We start from the raw sequence: 18,135 nt of genomic DNA, 5'->3' as shown, positions 1-18,135 counted from the left end.
AGCCATTGTCATGCTAATCCTACAGCCGGGCGTGATGTACTGCATGCAGGCTGTGGGGAAGGAGCAGTCGAGCTCACTGCAGAACCACGGACTCTTAACCAGTATTTTAATCTTATATTTAGACTAATAATGATAAAAATGTGTTATTTAGCTGACGCTATTATCCAAAGCTACTTACAGTTCATGAGACTAAGCAGGGGACAATCCTCCCCTGGAGAAATGTGGGGTTAAAGGCCTTGCTCAAGGGCCTAACAGCTGTGCAGATCTTACTGTGGCTACACCGGGGCTTGAACCTCCAACCTTCCGGGTCCCAGTCATACACCTTAGCCACTAGGCTTCATCCTGCCCCAGACTTAATCTCATATTTCTATTACTCTTTTGTTGGATAAGACAAAAAGCTTGCTAATGGGGGGAGATATGTAGGTAAACTCATTTCAAGATTTGCTAATGGGGCAAGATAATTTTACTTGTCAAGCCAAAAGTAACAAGCTAATATTTTCCACTTGAGGAAAAAAAAACAAGATTTTTGAAATTACAAGACTAAAACACTTGTTAAGACAGAATTCTTGCAGTGCCCTCCCTAGCTGCTGTGAATGTGCACTTTTACCATGTATGCAGAGAGCACTCTGTCTTCAAAGCTTGCCCTTTTCCATCACACTGAGCTGTCAGTGATGGATCTCTAAAGCAGTGGCTGCTGGGAAATCTGGACCATTTTGGAAATTCAACATCATGAGGTGTGTATGCCTGACAGATTTCTGTCAGCTATGATTTCTCTCTTCGGATGTTAAAAAGTAGTAGTGGTCAAAGTTGACTTTTTTCCGACTTAACTTCAATTTAATTTTGACCCCTGTTAATTGAGAATGATTACACACAGGTCAATCTGGGTTTTATTCAGAATGCTCTCACATAAAATTTAAAATTTCAGAGTAACCTTTTAAAATGCCCTGTGATAAAGTTCATAATTTTCTAAATGTGAGTCTGGACAGGGGGAGACCTTAGAGGCTGTAACTCACACATGCAGCGAGGGGTTAATTCATTTGGTGTGACCCACAGTCCAGAGGGAACTGCAGATCTGGAAGCTGTCCCTAAGTAATTAAGTTAAGATTGTGCGGCCTGCATCTTTCTGTTAATTGAAACTGAAAAGGTCAGTTTGATTTAATCCTCCCATTTGCTTTGGACCTCTCTCTTTGTGTCAATACTGCCATCATGCGTTCTGAGCTATGCAAACAAGGAGCTTGCAACCAGGCGCACACCCCCCCTCCCCCACCCCCCACCCCTGAAGCTTCTGACAGAAAGAGAAGTGTGATAAGCATAATTACTTATAAGAAACAGGATAGTGGAATCCTGGCACTCCCAAACAGCTCCTGTGCATTGGCAATCTACAGACATCCACTATTTAATAACTTATTCATTTGCTATTTCTTTCAATCCTGTTCTGCAAAGCACCTGTTTTCTAACTCCATTATAAGGGACAAAACTGTCTAACTGCACCACAAAAAAAAAAGAAAAAAAAAAGTTGTCCCTCGCAGTACATGTGCTTTTTGTGGGCTGCATGTTCTGTGTTTTATTCTCTTGTGTTGTCTTTGTGTTTCAGTGTTTCCTTCTAATTCCCTATCTCTAGCTCTATCTGTGGGTGTGTGTGTGTGTGTGCTTATGTGTGAGTGTGCCTGTGTGTGCTTATGCGTGTGTGTGTGTGTGTGTGTGTGCATACGTGTGTGTGTTTATGTGTGTATGTCTGTGTGTGTGTGTGTGTTTATGTGTGTATGTCTGTGTGTGTGTGTGTGTGTGTGTGTGTGTGTGTGTGAGAGTGTGTGCATACGTGTGTGTGTGTGTTTATGTGTGTATGTGTGTGTGTGTGTTTGTGTGTGTGCATACATGTGTGTGTGTGTTTATGTGTGTGTCTGCGTATGTGCATGTGTGTGAGTGTGTGCATACATGTATGTGTGAGTGTGTGTCTGTGGGGAGTGTGTGCACACCTGTGGGGAGTGTGTGCACACCTGTGTGTCTATGTCTCTGTGTGTGTGTCGGCATGTGTGTGAGTGTGTGCATACACGTGTGTGTGTGTGTGTGTGCACACCTGTGTGTGTTTGTGTGTGTGTGTGTGTTGTGGCACTAAGAGTGTGTGATAACAATATATCTCAAGTTGCAGAATCCTGGGGGACCACTTCTCGAGCAACTCTGCCCAGCAGAATTCTCTTGGCTCACAGGAAATACTAATTGGACATAAAAGCATGTAGCAAAATTGGCAAATATCAATATTGAAGCAGCCACTCTCTGCTCCTCTCAGCCAATATAAACACTTGAGAAACACTGGAGAGAGAGGCAGCCACCTGTTGATGGCTGACTCCGTTGCCATATTTTCTTGTATCTTTTCTTGTATATATTAAACATTACAAGTTCATTTTTCAGTACAAGTTCATCTCCATTGCATTTGCAATAGAACCAAACAGCCTCACAAATATATTTTTCAGATGAAAGAAAACTGTTTTTCAAAATACATATATTAGTTAATGTGTATTTTTCATTCACAATCTTGACCTTTGTTGTTGAACAACATCGAAAAAGCCTCTCCATATTAGGCAGGTCAAATACCATACTCCTGCACTGTCTGAAAGCACTGAGAAAAGTCATTCCACATGCCTATAGGAAACCCAGGAGAGTCAGAGGATATCTCAAAGAACATGACAGGCGCACAGGTGACAAGCAGGAGCACCAGCACTTACAGCTTTCAAGACAACAAAGCTTACCTTTCATTTGAGTCCGACAGCACTCAGCACCAGTCTTTTTCTTCTGTTTTCAGGCTTCCAATGACAAAGAGGAGAGAAATATTGACCCAGTGATGGTTTCTCTCTCTCTCTCTACCTCACTCTCTCTCTCTCTCTCGCTTTCTCTCTCTCTGGCCAATGTTTTTTGTGTCGTGGTCAGCTTGCAACCATGGTTGGAACTCTCAGGTTTTCGCAATAAAAAGACAAGCAGCAATCCGTCCCGGGTGGAAAAGGTGTGCTGACGTGCCTGCAGCCGGTCTCTGCCTGTCATTTCAGTTTTAAAAGCTTTGCTGACAGTGAAACAGTCCTGTGCAACAGATTACTGGTGCCTGTCCCCTCCTCCCCTCCCTCCCTCCCTCCCTCCCTCCCTCCCTTCCCTGCCCCCAGTATGGGCACCACCCCCTCTCCCCGTGTGGAGCTGATGACGAGGGTCCCTGTCTCCGTTCTGCTCACCGTGAGTGCTGAGCAGAATAAATAAAGATGTAAAACCATGTGTGGAGTAAAGAGGTGGGGGCACATACCGCACACTCCAAACACACACACGTGTGCATGACATATGAAGCTCACACACACACACATACATAGATAGACACATACATTATGCACACTTATATTTGCACATAGTGTATGTGCGCATTCATTATGTGCTTAATGCAAACACTGACATAGGACACACATGCGTATGTAGGCATGGATGCACACAGGTACGCACATGTGTACACATACACACAACTGCATGAATGTAAACACAGTGCATAATCGCAGGTGTGCAAACACCACACATTTACCATGTGCAAACATGCACTTACACATAGACACACTTGAACATACGCACAAACACAGACACACACACACACAGACAAACACGCACACAGATGCACACACACGCATGGACGCACACGCATGCACACATACAAACACACACACGTACGCACACATGCTAGCACGCGCACACACACACACATACACACACACATCCTCTCACCTTTGATTGCTAAACCCTTTGTCTCACAGTGGATGTTTATGATCTAGTACCTTGCCAGAGCAATGGCCTGGCCATCATCAAGCAGATCCATCTGTTTCTTCATGGAGGTAACCATGACGATCCAAATCTGTACCTCCAGGCTTCTTAACATACACAAGATTAGAGAAGAAAAAAACTGTTATTGTCAAGAATCACACCAGTCATTCAAGAACTTAACTCAACAGGGCAGTTCATAAAACCTCTCTCACTTATGGGGTTATTCTAGTCTCATAAAATGAGGGTCACAAATACTTTTTGTATCTTACAAACAAAATAATTGGTTTGCAAACAAAATAATTGGTTCACAAATGTGCTTTTGCACTCACAAACAAACAGACAAATGTAATGATACAATTTAATTGATTGACTCCACCATTGACTCACTGTGCTATTCCCATACTTTCGGAGAGCACTCCACTGTATACACCAACATTGTCTATCTACTCTACAATTAAATGTTGGTATGTGCAGTTAAAGGTTGATCATTCTGCAATTTAATTCTTCATATTATATTAATATTCTACATATTATTCAAGTGAGGCGGCACGGATGGTGCAGTGGGTAGCACTGCTGCCTCACAGCAAGGAGGTCCTGGGTTCCAATCCCGGCCGGGGCCTCTCTGTGCGGAGTTTGCATGTTCTCCCCGTGTCTGCGTGGGTTTCCTCCAGGTATTCCGGTTTCCTTCCACAGTCCAAAGACATGCATGTTAGGCTGATTGGAGAGTGTAAATTGCCTGTAGGTATGAGTGTGTGAGTGAATGGTGTGTGCGCCATGGACTGGCGACCTGTCCTGGGTGTATTCCTGCCTTTCACCCAATGTATGCTGGGATAGGCTCCAGCCCCCCTGTGACCTGTTCAGGATAAGCATGTTAAGATAATGGATGTATGGATGAATATTATTCAAGTGCTGAAATACAGTGGGCTCCAGAATTATTGGCAATTGATAAATATTCACAAGAAATACTGTAAACTAAAGAATAATAGTTATTGACTGTATCATATTATATAAGCTTTATTTTCCATAATGTGTAAAGAAGTGTGCTTTATTAATGGTTCAATGGAATCAACCAAATAAGAAATATACTTCCCCAAGAATCAGGTTTCACAATTACTGGCACAAATGCTTTCTGCAAACACCCCAGGCAAAGGTGACAGCCATGAGTCTTTTCCTATAATTTGTGATTATTTGGAGGGATTTTAGATCACTTCTCCATACATCACGTTTCAGAATCATTGATATCCTTGGGTTTGGACCCCCCTCTTCAGTTCAGACTGCAGATTTTTGATGGGATTTAAGTCTGAAGATGGAGTTGGCCATTGCCGAACATGGTTGTTCTTTTCATTTTACCATTTCTGTGTTGATTTTGATGTATGTTTTGAATCATTGTCAATGACCAAAGCTCAGAATTTCCTGGCAATTTGCTGAATTATGTCTTTGACCTTAGATAGTGCTACTGGACCACTGGCAGGAACACATCAGTGACCACCCCCATATTTTACAGTAGGTATGAGGTGCTTCTTTGCCAAAAATATCAATGATGTGTATGGCCAAAACATTCATTTTTTTCTCATCTGACCATCGCACTCTTCCAGTCATAATTCCAATGACGTTTGATCCATGCAGATGCTTGGTTTTGTTTATTGTGCTCAGTAGTGGTTGAGATGGTTGGACTGAGATGAACTAACATTTTTATATTTTATAGACAATTTCACTGTTTGATTTTATTTACGATAATTGTAAGCCAATAATAATTGCCAATAATTTTGACACCAATGGATTTAAGAAAAAGTGATTACCTAATAAAGAACATTGGAACATGAGAGGGAATGTATTGAAATAAAATTATAGATTTTTCCCATATGTTTGAACATAACATATTGATTATTATCTGTGCAGTTTATTATATGCAGCCGTTTTTCTTCCTTTTTATTAAGGGTGCCAATAATTCTGGAGTCCACTGTATTAAATTGAATTGCAGGTATTTAAGGTCTCTGTAATTTAATTCAACATAGTGGCCTTAAATTAATTAGAGATATAGTATCTGGAACTGTGTTGCAGTATGCACACTTCAGCTGAAGATGACTGAATGCAGTTGAGCTATCTGTAATTCTATTGTGGACCAGGCTTGTTGTTTATACAAATGTTTTTACTACATAACAGAAAATGTTAAGGTAGCTTGCCAAAATTAATCTACATCTCCAAGCACAAGAATAAAATTAGAAAAAAAAATAAAAATGCTATGCCAATGTCTTTTGAAAATAATACGGCACACTCCTGCAATTTTACTGGATTATATTGTCCTTCAGAAGCAAACATAGCCTAATTAAAAAGAGAAAAGCTTTACAGAGGTAAGAATGCCAGCATCAAAATGCCAAAAGTACAAGACACCAATTTTAAAAATGTATTGAACAGCTAAGTGAAATTGCTTTTATTTGCCTGTTGTTAATTCTTACAAAAAAGAAAAATGATATATATATTAATGTTTTTCAGCAGTTACATCATCAGTGAAGATAACTGAGCCAGTTCCAGTAGCAGCCATACATGCGCAAGCCACAGCACTTCCACTGTGTTTCACAGATTGGGGGAGGGGGTGATTTGGATCATCAGTAAGTCCTTTCTTTCTCCACACTTTTTTAGCACTGATACAGGTTAATACTTTTCTCGCCATCTGTCCATAACACTTTGTTCCAGAACTATATTGTATTTTTAAATATAGGCCTACTTTTAGCAAACTCTAACTTGGCCATTCTATTCTTGAGGCACATCAGTCGATTGTATCTTGCGGTCAACACTCTATGCTTGTGTAGTCTTGAAAGTCGTCTCTTCATTTTAGTCTTTGGCACATACATATGACTACATACTGGAGAGTTTTATTGATCTGTTCAAAAGGTGAAAGGGTTTCATCAAAATAGAAAATATTTTTCAGTAATCCACTATTGAGGTCTGGTGTGGTCTACCAGATCACTTGCTATTACTGAGCTCACCGGTGCATTCTTGCTTCCGAACAATGTATTCAATTCAATTTAATTCAATTTAATTTGTATAGCGCTTTTTACAAAGGGCCTTTGTCGCAAAGCAGCTTTACAGAGAAATCGGGCCCCAAGAGTACGCCTAGGGCAACAGTGGCAAGGAAAAACTCTCTGGAAACAGGAAGAAACCTTGAGCAGAACCTTTCTCAGTAGGGGAACCCATCTGCCGCTGGTTGACACCGGTTTGTAGAAACAATGGTTTTGAACAGAAAACCAGATTAAATAAAAGTACATAAATGTCCAATAACCTGAAGCACAGATGAGGTTGAGGGATGGCAGGAACACCAATGGGTGGCACTGTCAGGCAAGGGGACAGCCTTGGTGCTACAGCTGAATCAGCAGTGGCAGGAGGGAGTTTTACGGCTGGTCTTGGGCTGGAGCTCCGGGCCAGGAGGGGGTGCGCAGGAAAAGTTGGGCTAGCGCTCCGGGCAGGTGCCCAGAGTGGGGAGAAGAGGAAAGTAACATTGTTAGGGGGTCCAGGTAGTAATTGGTCAATCACAGCAGGAGGGAGAGGTACCTGTGTGCGATAAGGAGAACCCCGGCAGAATAAGGCTATGGCAGCATAGCTAAGGGAAACAGAGGCAGTGGCCAACACAGCCATGAGGGCAGGCTTGAGATGGTCACCACCATGACTGGTTATGCTTAACACAGCACTACAAACAATGATCCACTGACAGCACTAACCGCCAAGTCCACCAGAGACTATAACTTATGCCAACCACCCACTCCTGCCCCCCAACTATAGGACAGACTAAAGAAATACATTTTTAGCCTAGCTTTAAATAAGGTGATAGTGTCTGCACCCTGAACATGAGCAGGCAATTTGTTCCACAGGAAAGGAGCACAATAGGAAAAGGCTCTGCCACCTATTGTATTAAACGATTCATTTTTGACACACACAATGTCTTGCCTATGTCGCTGATTTAGCCTGATTTTTCAGCCTCATGATGGCCTGCTTTCCTGGCACTGACATTTCTTTGGTCCTCACCCCAAATGCACATTTTCGATCCCAATGTGGATGTAAATACCTGGAAATAAAAGCTGTCTGCACTTTAATCCCATCTTCATTTTCTTATTTAAAACCTATGCGCAACAGTACTAGGATTTGAAGCATCAGATTCCCCTTTTAGTCTTTTTTTGTGTTTGATTGGTGATTTTTATGCACAATTATCTTTAGATAAACAGAAAACTATTGTCCATTATTCATTGATTTGTTTTGTGGAACAGGTATGCACGTGTTGGAAGAATGATCCCCCTTCAAAACGCAGATAATGATCTAGCAATTCTTGATTCTATGTTGGGATGATCTGTTTTTAATGATCACATACATAATCAGAAATGGTGCTGATCTTCAAAATGTCATTTTTCTCACGCGAAACCTGGCCTCATCTGATCTCTTAACTGTATATTGCAGATGAGATTAGTCTTGTATTAAGAGACAGGCCTCAGCTCTGAGATCCCTGATTTTTTTGGACAAACACTTGGAAACATAGACACTTCGTATCAAACCATAAATTACAGAAGCAGCAATAATACTTATTTTCTGTAATGATTAAGTGAATCATTCGACTTACTTAGACTATTAAGTTGGCAATAGGTGGACCTGGCGATCAAAATCTATGTTCCAAGCAGTAAATTAGCTACAATCGCTGGCTCTTCCGAAGATTTCCAACGATTCACTGTAATGACAAGGTATGGAATAACCGAAGCATTATTAATGCCGAAAGTTCCGTTATTGAATCTCTATGAACAATTTAAAACCGGAACTTTAAACACGGACTACCAGCATTAATACGCAGTCTCGTTATACATGACTGATCGCTGCTCGCGCCTTGGATTGAAAACTGAAGCAAATAATCATTTGGATGTGCGAAAGTAGCTGGCCACTAATCTGCTGTCTGGTTAAAGACAAAAGACACACTGACTAACATAAATATAAATAATCACAATGTCTACTGATGCCTGGGCCTTGGCGGTGGATGAACAAGAAGCTGCTGCACAATCGGTGAGTTGGATAGTTAGCCAAGATAGCTAGCTAGCTAGCTAACATTATCCAACTTCAGTAGCCTAACGTTCAGGAGTCGAACATGGATCGTTAGTAAAGTTATGCTAATTTATCTTGGATTACAATGTTCGCTAATTTGGTAATAGCCATAGGGTTTTATTTGCTAGCTGACCACCTGTGGGTAGCTAAACGAACTCGTCCCTTGTACGTGGAAACGGTGCGCTATGAATGCATAATCGACAGAAACACTTCACATAACATACTGCGTATTTGTTTTTATGACAGATTGGTCGTCTGAAAATAACTGCAACAGAAGGAGTACCTAAACCTGAAGAAAATGGTAAAGGAATAAATGTTCGTGCTTGCAAATTTGTCGTTTTAGTCAGTTGAAGACGTTGGATCCACAGGTGTATTGGGTATCTACATTAATATGATGAATTGTGTTCCACGCCTGCATGAAAATTTTACTGCAATTAAGGTAATTAGAAAGCGTGCCACAAAGGAATCAACCTGCTACCCCCACTGCCACACACAATCTTTTATTCAGTTATTAAAAGAACCGGCTGAGACTTAACATGTTACAATATAAAGCTTCTATTTAAAGCCAGAGTTTTGTTTCTAGGAGCCATAAGGCCAGCAGAGGATGTTGATAAGGTAGAAGAGGAGGACAAAGGTGAGAATTCACAATAGTCCTGCTTGCTTTGTACTGGGTGAACCTCCTGACCATGTCTGCATGCTTTTATGCATTTTGTTGCTGCCTAATAAAGTGGTCGTTGAGTGTATATTTATTTTATTCCCAAGTAATGATAATAGAGTAAAGAAAAGAAAAAGAAAAGAAAGAAATAAACAATAATCAAGTTATGGACCAAGGAAGACTGCTGTAAACATTTTTCACCAATATTTAGTGGACCTGGTAATATGTATTTTATCTGTGCTGTCTTCATGTACAGATTTTTCTGTCCATATAATGTTTTCATGGTATGAGGAGAGCTTGTCAGTGTTATCATGGCAAAATTTCCAATAGGTAATTGCATATTGAAAGTGCATACTGCCTGGATTGGCATGTCTTGCTTCTATTTTTCTCTTTCAGAGGACAGAGCAGCTCAGTCGCTGTTGAACAAACTGATACACACTAACTTAGTGAATACAACCAGTCGGGTTGAAGTTCTACAGAGGGACCCAAACTCACCACTGTACTCTGTCAAATCTTTTGAGGAACTGAGACTGTAAGTCAGCTTTATATGAAGTGTTCATATAATGTGAGTTGAATGTGATCATACGACCTATGTGGACAACAGCTCTGATCACATTGAACAGGGGTGGCCAGTCTCACCCGAAAAAGGGACAATGTGGGTATGTTTTTGTTTTAGCCCAGTACTAATCTGATTCTACTCATCAAGGGTTGTGTCTGAAACCACATGCGTGCCTACAACTGAATATACAACTTGTATACTCGATGGTAAGCAAGTAAGCTGTTTTGGACACGGCCAAGGTCTTGACTGAAAACCGTGAGTTAATTGGTTGAGGCAGGTGTCATAGTTCTGTGCTAAAACAAACACCTGTCTTGCACTCACACCATGCCGTTTCGGATAAGATTGGACAACCCTGCCTCAAGTAACTCAGTGAGTTGCATCTGAATTGCATCTAAAAAGCCAAATTTATTTTTTGTGTGTGTACATGTGTGTGTCTCCAGAAAGCCACAGCTTCTTCATGGTGTGTATGCCATGGGTTTCAACCGACCCTCCAAAATCCAGGAGAATGCCTTGCCCATGATGCTTGCAGAACCGTAAGTTTGGGGATGTAAACATCACTGCATGGTCAGCAGTGATGTGAGTGGAATGCTTGCTTATATGTAAATATATTTCACATTCAGCTTTGATTTGGCAGGCGAACTGTTAAAAATTCACGCCCATGGTTAATACAGTAACATCAGACATCAGTTCAGAACCACATGGGTAGGGAAGTGTTTCATGAATATTGACATTGAGCATGTGCATGGAATGTGTGTTCAAGCCTTTATGACTTCGATACTCAAATCTGGCCCTCGAATCCAAATCCGGCCCTGGCCCAGATAATGAACTAAGCACTTCTGATTGGCTAGACTGTCTTCACACCTGACTCCCAGGTAAAGGGAGGGTGGAAAACCAGCAGTTTTCTGCCCTTAAGGGCTGTGACTTCAGCAGGCTTTATGACTTATTGTCAGTCTGGACTGATTCCCTCTTTGACAGGCTATCCCTGGGATAGTGTGTGATTTCCTTCTGATTTGGATTTCCTTCTGATTTGCAGCCCACAGAACCTGATTGCCCAATCACAGTCTGGCACTGGAAAAACAGCCGCCTTCATCTTGGCTATGCTCAGCCATGTAGACCCGGCCCAGAACTGGCCACAGGTGGGTGTCCATCTTCAAAATCGGGCGGCGTTTGGGGGACCTTGGGGTTGCCATTGGTCCTTGAAAATCGTTTTGGAAGCAGCATTGTGGAAAGTTCCTGTTTGTGAAAATACTTTTAATGTGCACACTTTGAAAAGTAGGTTTATTTATTTTTCTCAATGTTTTTTTAAAATGCTAAATCTTTGTTCTTGAACTGCACTGCATTTAATTAACAGTAGTGATTGTTACATCAGCATTAGAATCTTAGTTCAGTTAAGAACATTTTAATCGCATATTTGCAACCTTACACCGTAAAGGGTTCAAGTGATTGTTTTTTTGCTGGTATAGTCTTCACCTCCCCCCTACACACACATCCTGTTTTTTCTCTCTTCCCTCCCCAGTGTTTGTGTGTGTCCCCCACCTTTGAGCTGGTTTTGCAGACTGGGAAGGTCATTGAGCAGATGGGGAACTTCTACCCGGAGATCACACTGGCATATGCCATCCGAGGCAACAAACGTAAGCTTGTGTTCAAGGTCCTAGTTTTGGTAGGTTGTTAGCAGAAAAAAAAGAGTCTTGTCTAATGTTTCTGATACTGTCACTCAAAAAATATTTTGGCAGCATAGTCATGAAGTCAGAGGTGTGCTTTGGGAATTTCCATAGATGCACATTTCACAACTTTTGTTGCATAGATCAATTGTGTCATCATTCTGTTTTCAGAAGCAAACAATCTCCCTCAAACCGTTTACCGTGCATGGTTGGGGGTCTGAGTAATGTATTGATTTTTTAATTTCCCAATAATACCCATGAAACCTCGGGATCTTCTTTTTGAATGTATTCATAAATTAACTGGTAAAATGACCCAATTGTGACTTTCTGTTCACATGGCACAGAAATAAACAGGAAAAGCAGATGGAATCAGATATTTTCAGATCCATTTTGGGCCACATTCATATATGGAAATAAATCTGATAAGAATCACTAATCGTCTGCCAAAGCGGCTGTCATCTAATCATACAAATAGAAATTTCCCGGTCATTGTAATTCCCATGTCATTCAAAATGCCATGTTAATTTTGTTCTTTGCAGTTGAACATGCGTGCACAACCACCCTTGCAACGTGAAACGTGAAATGTTTGTGAAATGGAGGACAAATACTGAGGTTACCTTTTAAACCTGTGGGGCGAAGAGGTGACACAGGCCAAACAATGTTTGTTGCAGATGAATTAACCAAATCCTTGTGTGTAAACCGTATGAATTCAAGTCTAAACCATATGAACACAATCAGATATGGGTCAGTTTTAAAAAGTAGATGTAAAAAGGCAGTCAAAAGAATCAGACATTGACAATAAATCAGAACTGGGAATCAAGTTCATTCCCATTGTGGTTGAGCCATGGAGTCCATTAGAAAGGAAATTTCTCCCAGAACTGAAAGGTTATGGACATACCCATGACCCACATTGCTATGTGATGGAGATGCTGTAGAACAGAGGAGTCCAATTTTATCCTAAAAGGGCCAGTGTGGGTGCAGGTTTTAGCCCAGCACTAAGACGCTACTAATGAACTAACGATGGTTGCAGTAAAGATCTTGATAAGTAGAATCGGGTGTTTTAGCGCTGGACTAAAACAGAAATCTGCACCCACACATCCAGTAAGGCAGCTGTGCGGTCTGTCTCCACTCCAGTGGAGAGGGGGGTGAAGGTGCAGGATCAGATCATCATCGGCACCCCCGGGACAGTGCTGGACTGGTGCTCCAAGCTGAAGTTTTTCGACCCCAGGAAGGTCCGTGTGTTTGTGCTGGACGAGGCTGATGTCATGATCGCCACGCAGGGCCACCAGGACCACAGCGTCCGCATCCAGCGGTGAGCGAACCCACACACTCCCCATTCTCACTGATACAGCGGGCGCCATAATTATTGGTACCCCTGCCTGGCAATGCCCAAAAAAATACTTGTTTGTACAAAAATGATTACTAAGATCAAGTTTATCTTAGTCATCATATTGGTTATTTTTCGGAGGTATTCTTTTTTGTGAATTGCCAGTCAAGGGTGCCAATAATTGTGGAGCCCATTGTAACTGTCCTAAAGTAGGTATGGGGTATGGTTTCAATTCATAATTCATTTTTTTGTTGAAAATATTTATTCATTTATGCATCCATCCCAGGAATGGGAACCTTTGTCTGCTTTACCTAATTGATGAGCTTACTAGGGACATGTTTGGAAAAAAGATGAATAATTGCAATTGTGGTTGGCAGTTCATTTTCAACGGTTCAGTATTTCCACTAAATCCTCGGTTGCAAACACGTATATTGTGGTTTTGAGTTATTTGGAGTAGCATTTAGGTTGACGTGTTCCTTCCCCCCAGAATGCTGCCCAAGCAGTGCCAGATGCTTCTGTTTTCGGCGACGTTTGAGGAAACAGTGTGGCGCTTTGCTCAGAGGATCGTCCCTGACCCCAACGTCATCAAGCTGAAACGGGAGGAGGAAACCCTGGACACCATCAAGCAGTACTACGTGCTCTGCCGCAACAAGGAGGAGAAGTTCACCTCCCTCTGCAACATCTACGGGGCCATCACCATCGCCCAAGCCATGATCTTCTGCCACGTGAGCCCTCAGTCTGCTTCCTCTCTGTCAGAGCCGTAATGGTGTCTCTTCAGTTTCTACTGAGGTTTAATGGCCTGTAACTCCGGGTGGATTCAACATACGTTTGGACTGCATCATCACAGAATCTACAGAATTCGATTTGGCATGCTACCAATGAGATTGGTCTTTTAAGAAACCCCTGGAAATTAAATTACTTAGACAGAAAAAAGACATTTGGTAGAGGCTTCCAGTAGTTGGAAAATACCTTTAAAATTATATAAGAACCATTTCTCTACCATTTTATTTAATGTAGATATAGTATGTCAAAGCTAATTAGCGAAACCTTATTAGGCATAATAATGATCTGAGATGAGTGCAATTTCAGTTCCAGGCGTTCCTTCTAAGACCAAATAATCATGCGAAATCTCATAAAAATCTGTGACGATGCGGTGTTGAATTCATCCAGAGGTGTAAATTCTAACACTAATTGGTTCTACCTCCTGCCTGAAGAACTGTGGTAATTGGCAAATCCACGTGATTGGAACATTACATTGGAAAACATGGATTTTTCACCTCTTCCGGACTGACGTCTCGCCCTAGACGCGGAAAACAGCAGGCTGGCTGGCGGGGGAACTGTCCAGGGATGGCCACCAGGTGGCGCAGCTGAGCGGAGAGATGGCGGTGGAGCAGAGAGCTGCCGTTATTGACCGCTTCAGAGACGGCAAGGAGAAAGTGCTGGTGACCACCAACGTCTGTGCCAGAGGTGAGGACGCAACAGGGGACTGTCTGTCGTTATACTCCCATAGTTCCTGCTGTGATTCCCCTGCCCCGTTTCAGCTCAAAGGATTTCTGAAAACAAATATTGGCATGTCATGATCGGGCGTTGTAATTGGTGCTTAAAACTCTTTTGGAAGGAGACCAAGGGCATGACTTCCCAGCTTCTTGCCAAAAACAAGTCTGGAACTGAGGTAGCATTGATTTTTGTTGACAATAAAGTTGTTGCAATAGGATTCTAGTAAGCGGAAGCTTTGATTATTCACTGAAGAAAATTGCTCATATTTAGTCAGTGATTCATGGGCTATTCTGGCTCTCCATTCAAATACTTTTCTACACTCTACTGAGCTTGTCTAATGCGTTGGAACTTATGAAGTGCTCTCAAAAAGTGCAAACCCAGCCTTCTGGTGCTCTCAGATGGCTTGGTTGCACCAGGCAAGATCAATCAAACAGAGAAAATAATTTGATTCCAAAACAATTACATATTTGTTTCTGTCTTCACCCATTTGTGTCACCAGGAATCGACGTTGAGCAGGTATCCGTGGTGATCAACTTTGACTTGCCCGTGGACAAAGACGGAAACGCGGATAAGGAGACCTACCTGCATAGGATTGGGCGTACGGGTCGGTTTGGCAAGAGAGGGCTGGCTGTCAACATGGTGGACAGTGAATTCAGCATGAACATCCTTAACCGAATCCAAGAGCATTTCAGTAAGTCAGAAAGCAAGGGGGTTTGGGATGTTGTGCGAAAAGGTGGGGCAGTGGTTACACTAGCTCATGCAATGCTATGTTTGTGAAACACAGGACTTTTTTAAATCTGTGTGTTATTTTCCCAGACAAGCTAAAAATATATTTAAAACCCTTGGAGCGATTTCTGTTTGATCTGTCATGCTCTAGCTAGCTTGCTCACCATATGCCTTTTCTTTGAGTCTCACAATGTTACCATTGGCTTTGTAAATATTATAATCAATTGATAACACAAATGTCAGACGGTAAAAGACTATTGGCTCAAAGAAACTGGAGTGATTATTCTGCTGTGGTTAATGTCTGGGTCATCACCTGTGTTAATCTTTAAAAAAAAAAAAAAAAAAAACTAGATTTAAACTTAATCCTTCTCAGGAATGATAGGCAGTCCATTTTCATCTTCTGATGGAATTTTTTTTTTTTTAAATGAGGTGTTTGCATTGATGAGTTTGCATACATTGATGAATTTGTGTGTTCCAATTAATCAACGTGTTCATTCTGAATGAATTTTCTTTACAGATAAGAAGATTGTAAGGCTGGACACCGATGACCTGGATGAAATTGAGAAAATTGGAAATTGATGTGCCAGAATTTCAGAATGCAGCTCACCCTTGAACCCACCTCTGACACACTATTTCTGAGGTCATTTTATTTCGGAAAGCATGTTGAGACGTAGGAAATGTGTATACCGGGTCAAAAAGCAGTCTTGGCTTATGTGTGCAATGACGGCAAAAATCTTGAATTTCACATAGAGCCCAGCACATTTGGCAACTACAGTTTAGAATGTAGAAGTTATTGATTACTGAGCGTGTTTGATGGAACCACAGTTTAGAATGTAGAGGTTATTGATTACTGAGCGTGTTTGATGGAACCACAGTTTAGAATGTAGAGGTTATGGACTACTGAGCGTGTTTGATGGAACCACAGTTTAGAATGTAGAGGTTATTGATTACTGAGCGTGTTTGATGGAACCACAGTTTAGAATGTAGAGGTTATTGATTACTGAGCGTGTTTGATGGAACCACAGTTTAGAATGTAGAGGTTATTGATTACTGAACGTGTTTGATCGAACCACAGTTTAGAATGTATAAGTTACTGATTACACAGTTGCACCACTCAGTTGCTTGTACAAGAAATTAAATTTGTTTTCAAAGACACTACGGGCACCATTTTGTGGTGCTATATCTGGGGACACCAGCTCAGTTCTTTGTGGAACAGTTGGATTGATTGGGCTGCCTACAGTATTTGGGCATGTCTGAAAAGCCTGTCCTGGTTTATTAAGCAGTTGCCATTTTAAGTTTTGTTTTTCGGTCATGCTGCCATTGCTTGTTGTTGCCAGAAGCTGAACGAATGCAAAGTCTTTAAAAGTCACGGCGTGAGATATTTTGAAAAACAACTGGTGTTTAGTTTATTTTATGAGTTTTAATTAAATGACCACTGCATTACCAAATATAACAAGCCTGACTATGTTCTGCAGTCTTTTGGTTGGTGAAAGATATTTGTATGGAACATTGGTCAGTGTCTTGGCACAATCGGTTTGATGCAATGGACGAGTGAAAATAATTCCTCGTAATAGTTTTTGCATTTACTAGCTTTCAGACTAATGATATGAGGAAATTTCATTTGTTTTATTTTATTTCGGTTTTGGTCAGCATAAGGTAAATGTATTCACTGTCGTTTCCAAAATGGTCCTCTTGGCTGGGCAGGCCTGGGTTTAAAGCTCTAAACTGAATTTGAAACGTTCACGTCAATCTCCTACTTAAAAGCTGGACGTCAGTCTTGGCTCCTGCAATCTGTCCCTATAAAATGCCATTTAGAGACACAAACAGCACAAGTCTGCCTCATTTACATTCATTTCCTCAGCAGTGGATCTGCGGATCCAACGTGCACACTTTAATCCGGTTATAAGAATCAAAATAGAATGCTAATTGCCTCTTCATCTAATTTTGGTCGAATCAAACTAGGCAGCTGAGGAATGGCTGCAGGATTTTCATGTCAAAACAATGGTTGAACAGGAACTCTGGAATTTCGTTCCCTGAAAAGCCGTGTTGACAGACTCAGTCAGTTCTTAGTATGAAGTTACATAAACATTCCTTAAGTGGAAGTGCATGGGTCAGACACCATCCGTTCACACTCATGGGTTTGAATAAGTTCAGTACATCAGCTAACTTACAATAACACAATGAGCTACATGGGCTGTTCTGTCATTTGTAATGGATTCAGAGATGAGGGAATTGTGAATGCTGGCATAACCTCTTCAAAGAATCTCTTGTAAAGGCCGAGAGCCATGTCAAACTGGTCTTTCACTCTTACTAGAATTGGAACTCTTACTACGTGAAAGGAGTGGTTTACTTTGTTCTGACAGCAGTTTTTCTATGTTTTTTCTTTGCAATATTGGCTAGCAAAGTCTGACACTTTTACTGAGTATAAAATAGGTTTATACAAAAAATGTAATTTGATGTACTTTAAATGTAAGGAAACCTCTACGCCTCAGTGATCTGAATGGGGGGGGAAACTACTGAATGTAAAAAAAAAAAAAGACAAGAAATATACAAAGCCTCAAGTTGTGTTCTTACTTTATTTTATATTTGAGTGTTTTATTTGAAATGAGATTTGATACTTGCTGTATTTGTTTGTGGATGTTACACGTTTGAGTGCAGTTAAATTTTAACAGCTGTGAAACCAATGAACAGAAGTCACCCTTCTGCTTCTTGCCTTTGTTTTTATAGTTCTTTCAAAAAAAGAAAAGAAATATAACTACTTGCTGATACTACTTTTATCTTTTCTTTCCAGCATTACAATATGTATATGGAAGTAACGTGACGTTATCAAAATCCAGTCTACAAATAT

At 41.1% G+C, this 18,135-nt stretch overlaps 2 protein-coding genes across 2 annotated transcripts in view; one reads left to right on the top strand and one right to left on the bottom strand.

The window, feature by feature from the left end:
* Positions 1–2,851, bottom strand: part of LOC133110551 (von Willebrand factor A domain-containing protein 5B1-like) — a 36,515-nt gene extending 33,664 nt beyond the window's left edge. Inside the window, exon 1 of the mRNA XM_061220740.1 lies at positions 2,748–2,851. The gene's annotated coding sequence lies outside the window, so the exon portion shown is untranslated. The remainder of the gene's footprint in view (positions 1–2,747) is intronic.
* A 5,779-nt stretch (positions 2,852–8,630) lies between these two features.
* Positions 8,631–17,036, top strand: LOC133109882 (ATP-dependent RNA helicase DDX19A-like). The gene is made up of 12 exons (XM_061219608.1): positions 8,631–8,823; positions 9,109–9,163; positions 9,446–9,496; positions 9,914–10,049; positions 10,517–10,609; positions 11,110–11,212; positions 11,593–11,707; positions 12,872–13,049; positions 13,552–13,789; positions 14,369–14,531; positions 15,061–15,252; positions 15,805–17,036. The coding sequence occupies exons 1-12, from the start codon at positions 8,767–8,769 to the stop codon at positions 15,864–15,866; spliced, it is 1,443 nt and encodes a 480-aa protein (XP_061075592.1). The 5' UTR covers positions 8,631–8,766; the 3' UTR covers positions 15,867–17,036.
* The last annotated feature ends 1,099 nt before the right edge of the window (positions 17,037–18,135 follow it).

The sequence above is a fragment of the Conger conger genome, chromosome 14 (genome assembly GCF_963514075.1).
Source record: "Conger conger chromosome 14, fConCon1.1, whole genome shotgun sequence".
Lineage (NCBI taxonomy): Eukaryota > Metazoa > Chordata > Actinopteri > Anguilliformes > Congridae > Conger > Conger conger.
The sequence above is the reverse complement of the archived record's forward strand: the minus strand, read 5'-3'. Positions and strand labels throughout refer to the sequence as shown.

What these genes read in the sequence shown, in the direction of transcription:
- LOC133109882 (XM_061219608.1), top strand. Translation starts at nt 8,767, where the DNA reads ATGTCTACTGATGCCTGGGCCTTGGCGGTGGATGAACAAGAAGCTGCT. An exon ending in AAGAAGCTGCTGCACAATCG is followed by an intron (nt 8,824 to 9,108) that starts GTGAGTTGGATA and finishes TTTTTATGACAG; the next exon opens with ATTGGTCGTCTGAAAATAAC. An exon ending in TGCCATCCGAGGCAACAAAC is followed by an intron (nt 11,708 to 12,871) that starts GTAAGCTTGTGT and finishes TCTCCACTCCAG; the next exon opens with TGGAGAGGGGGGTGAAGGTG.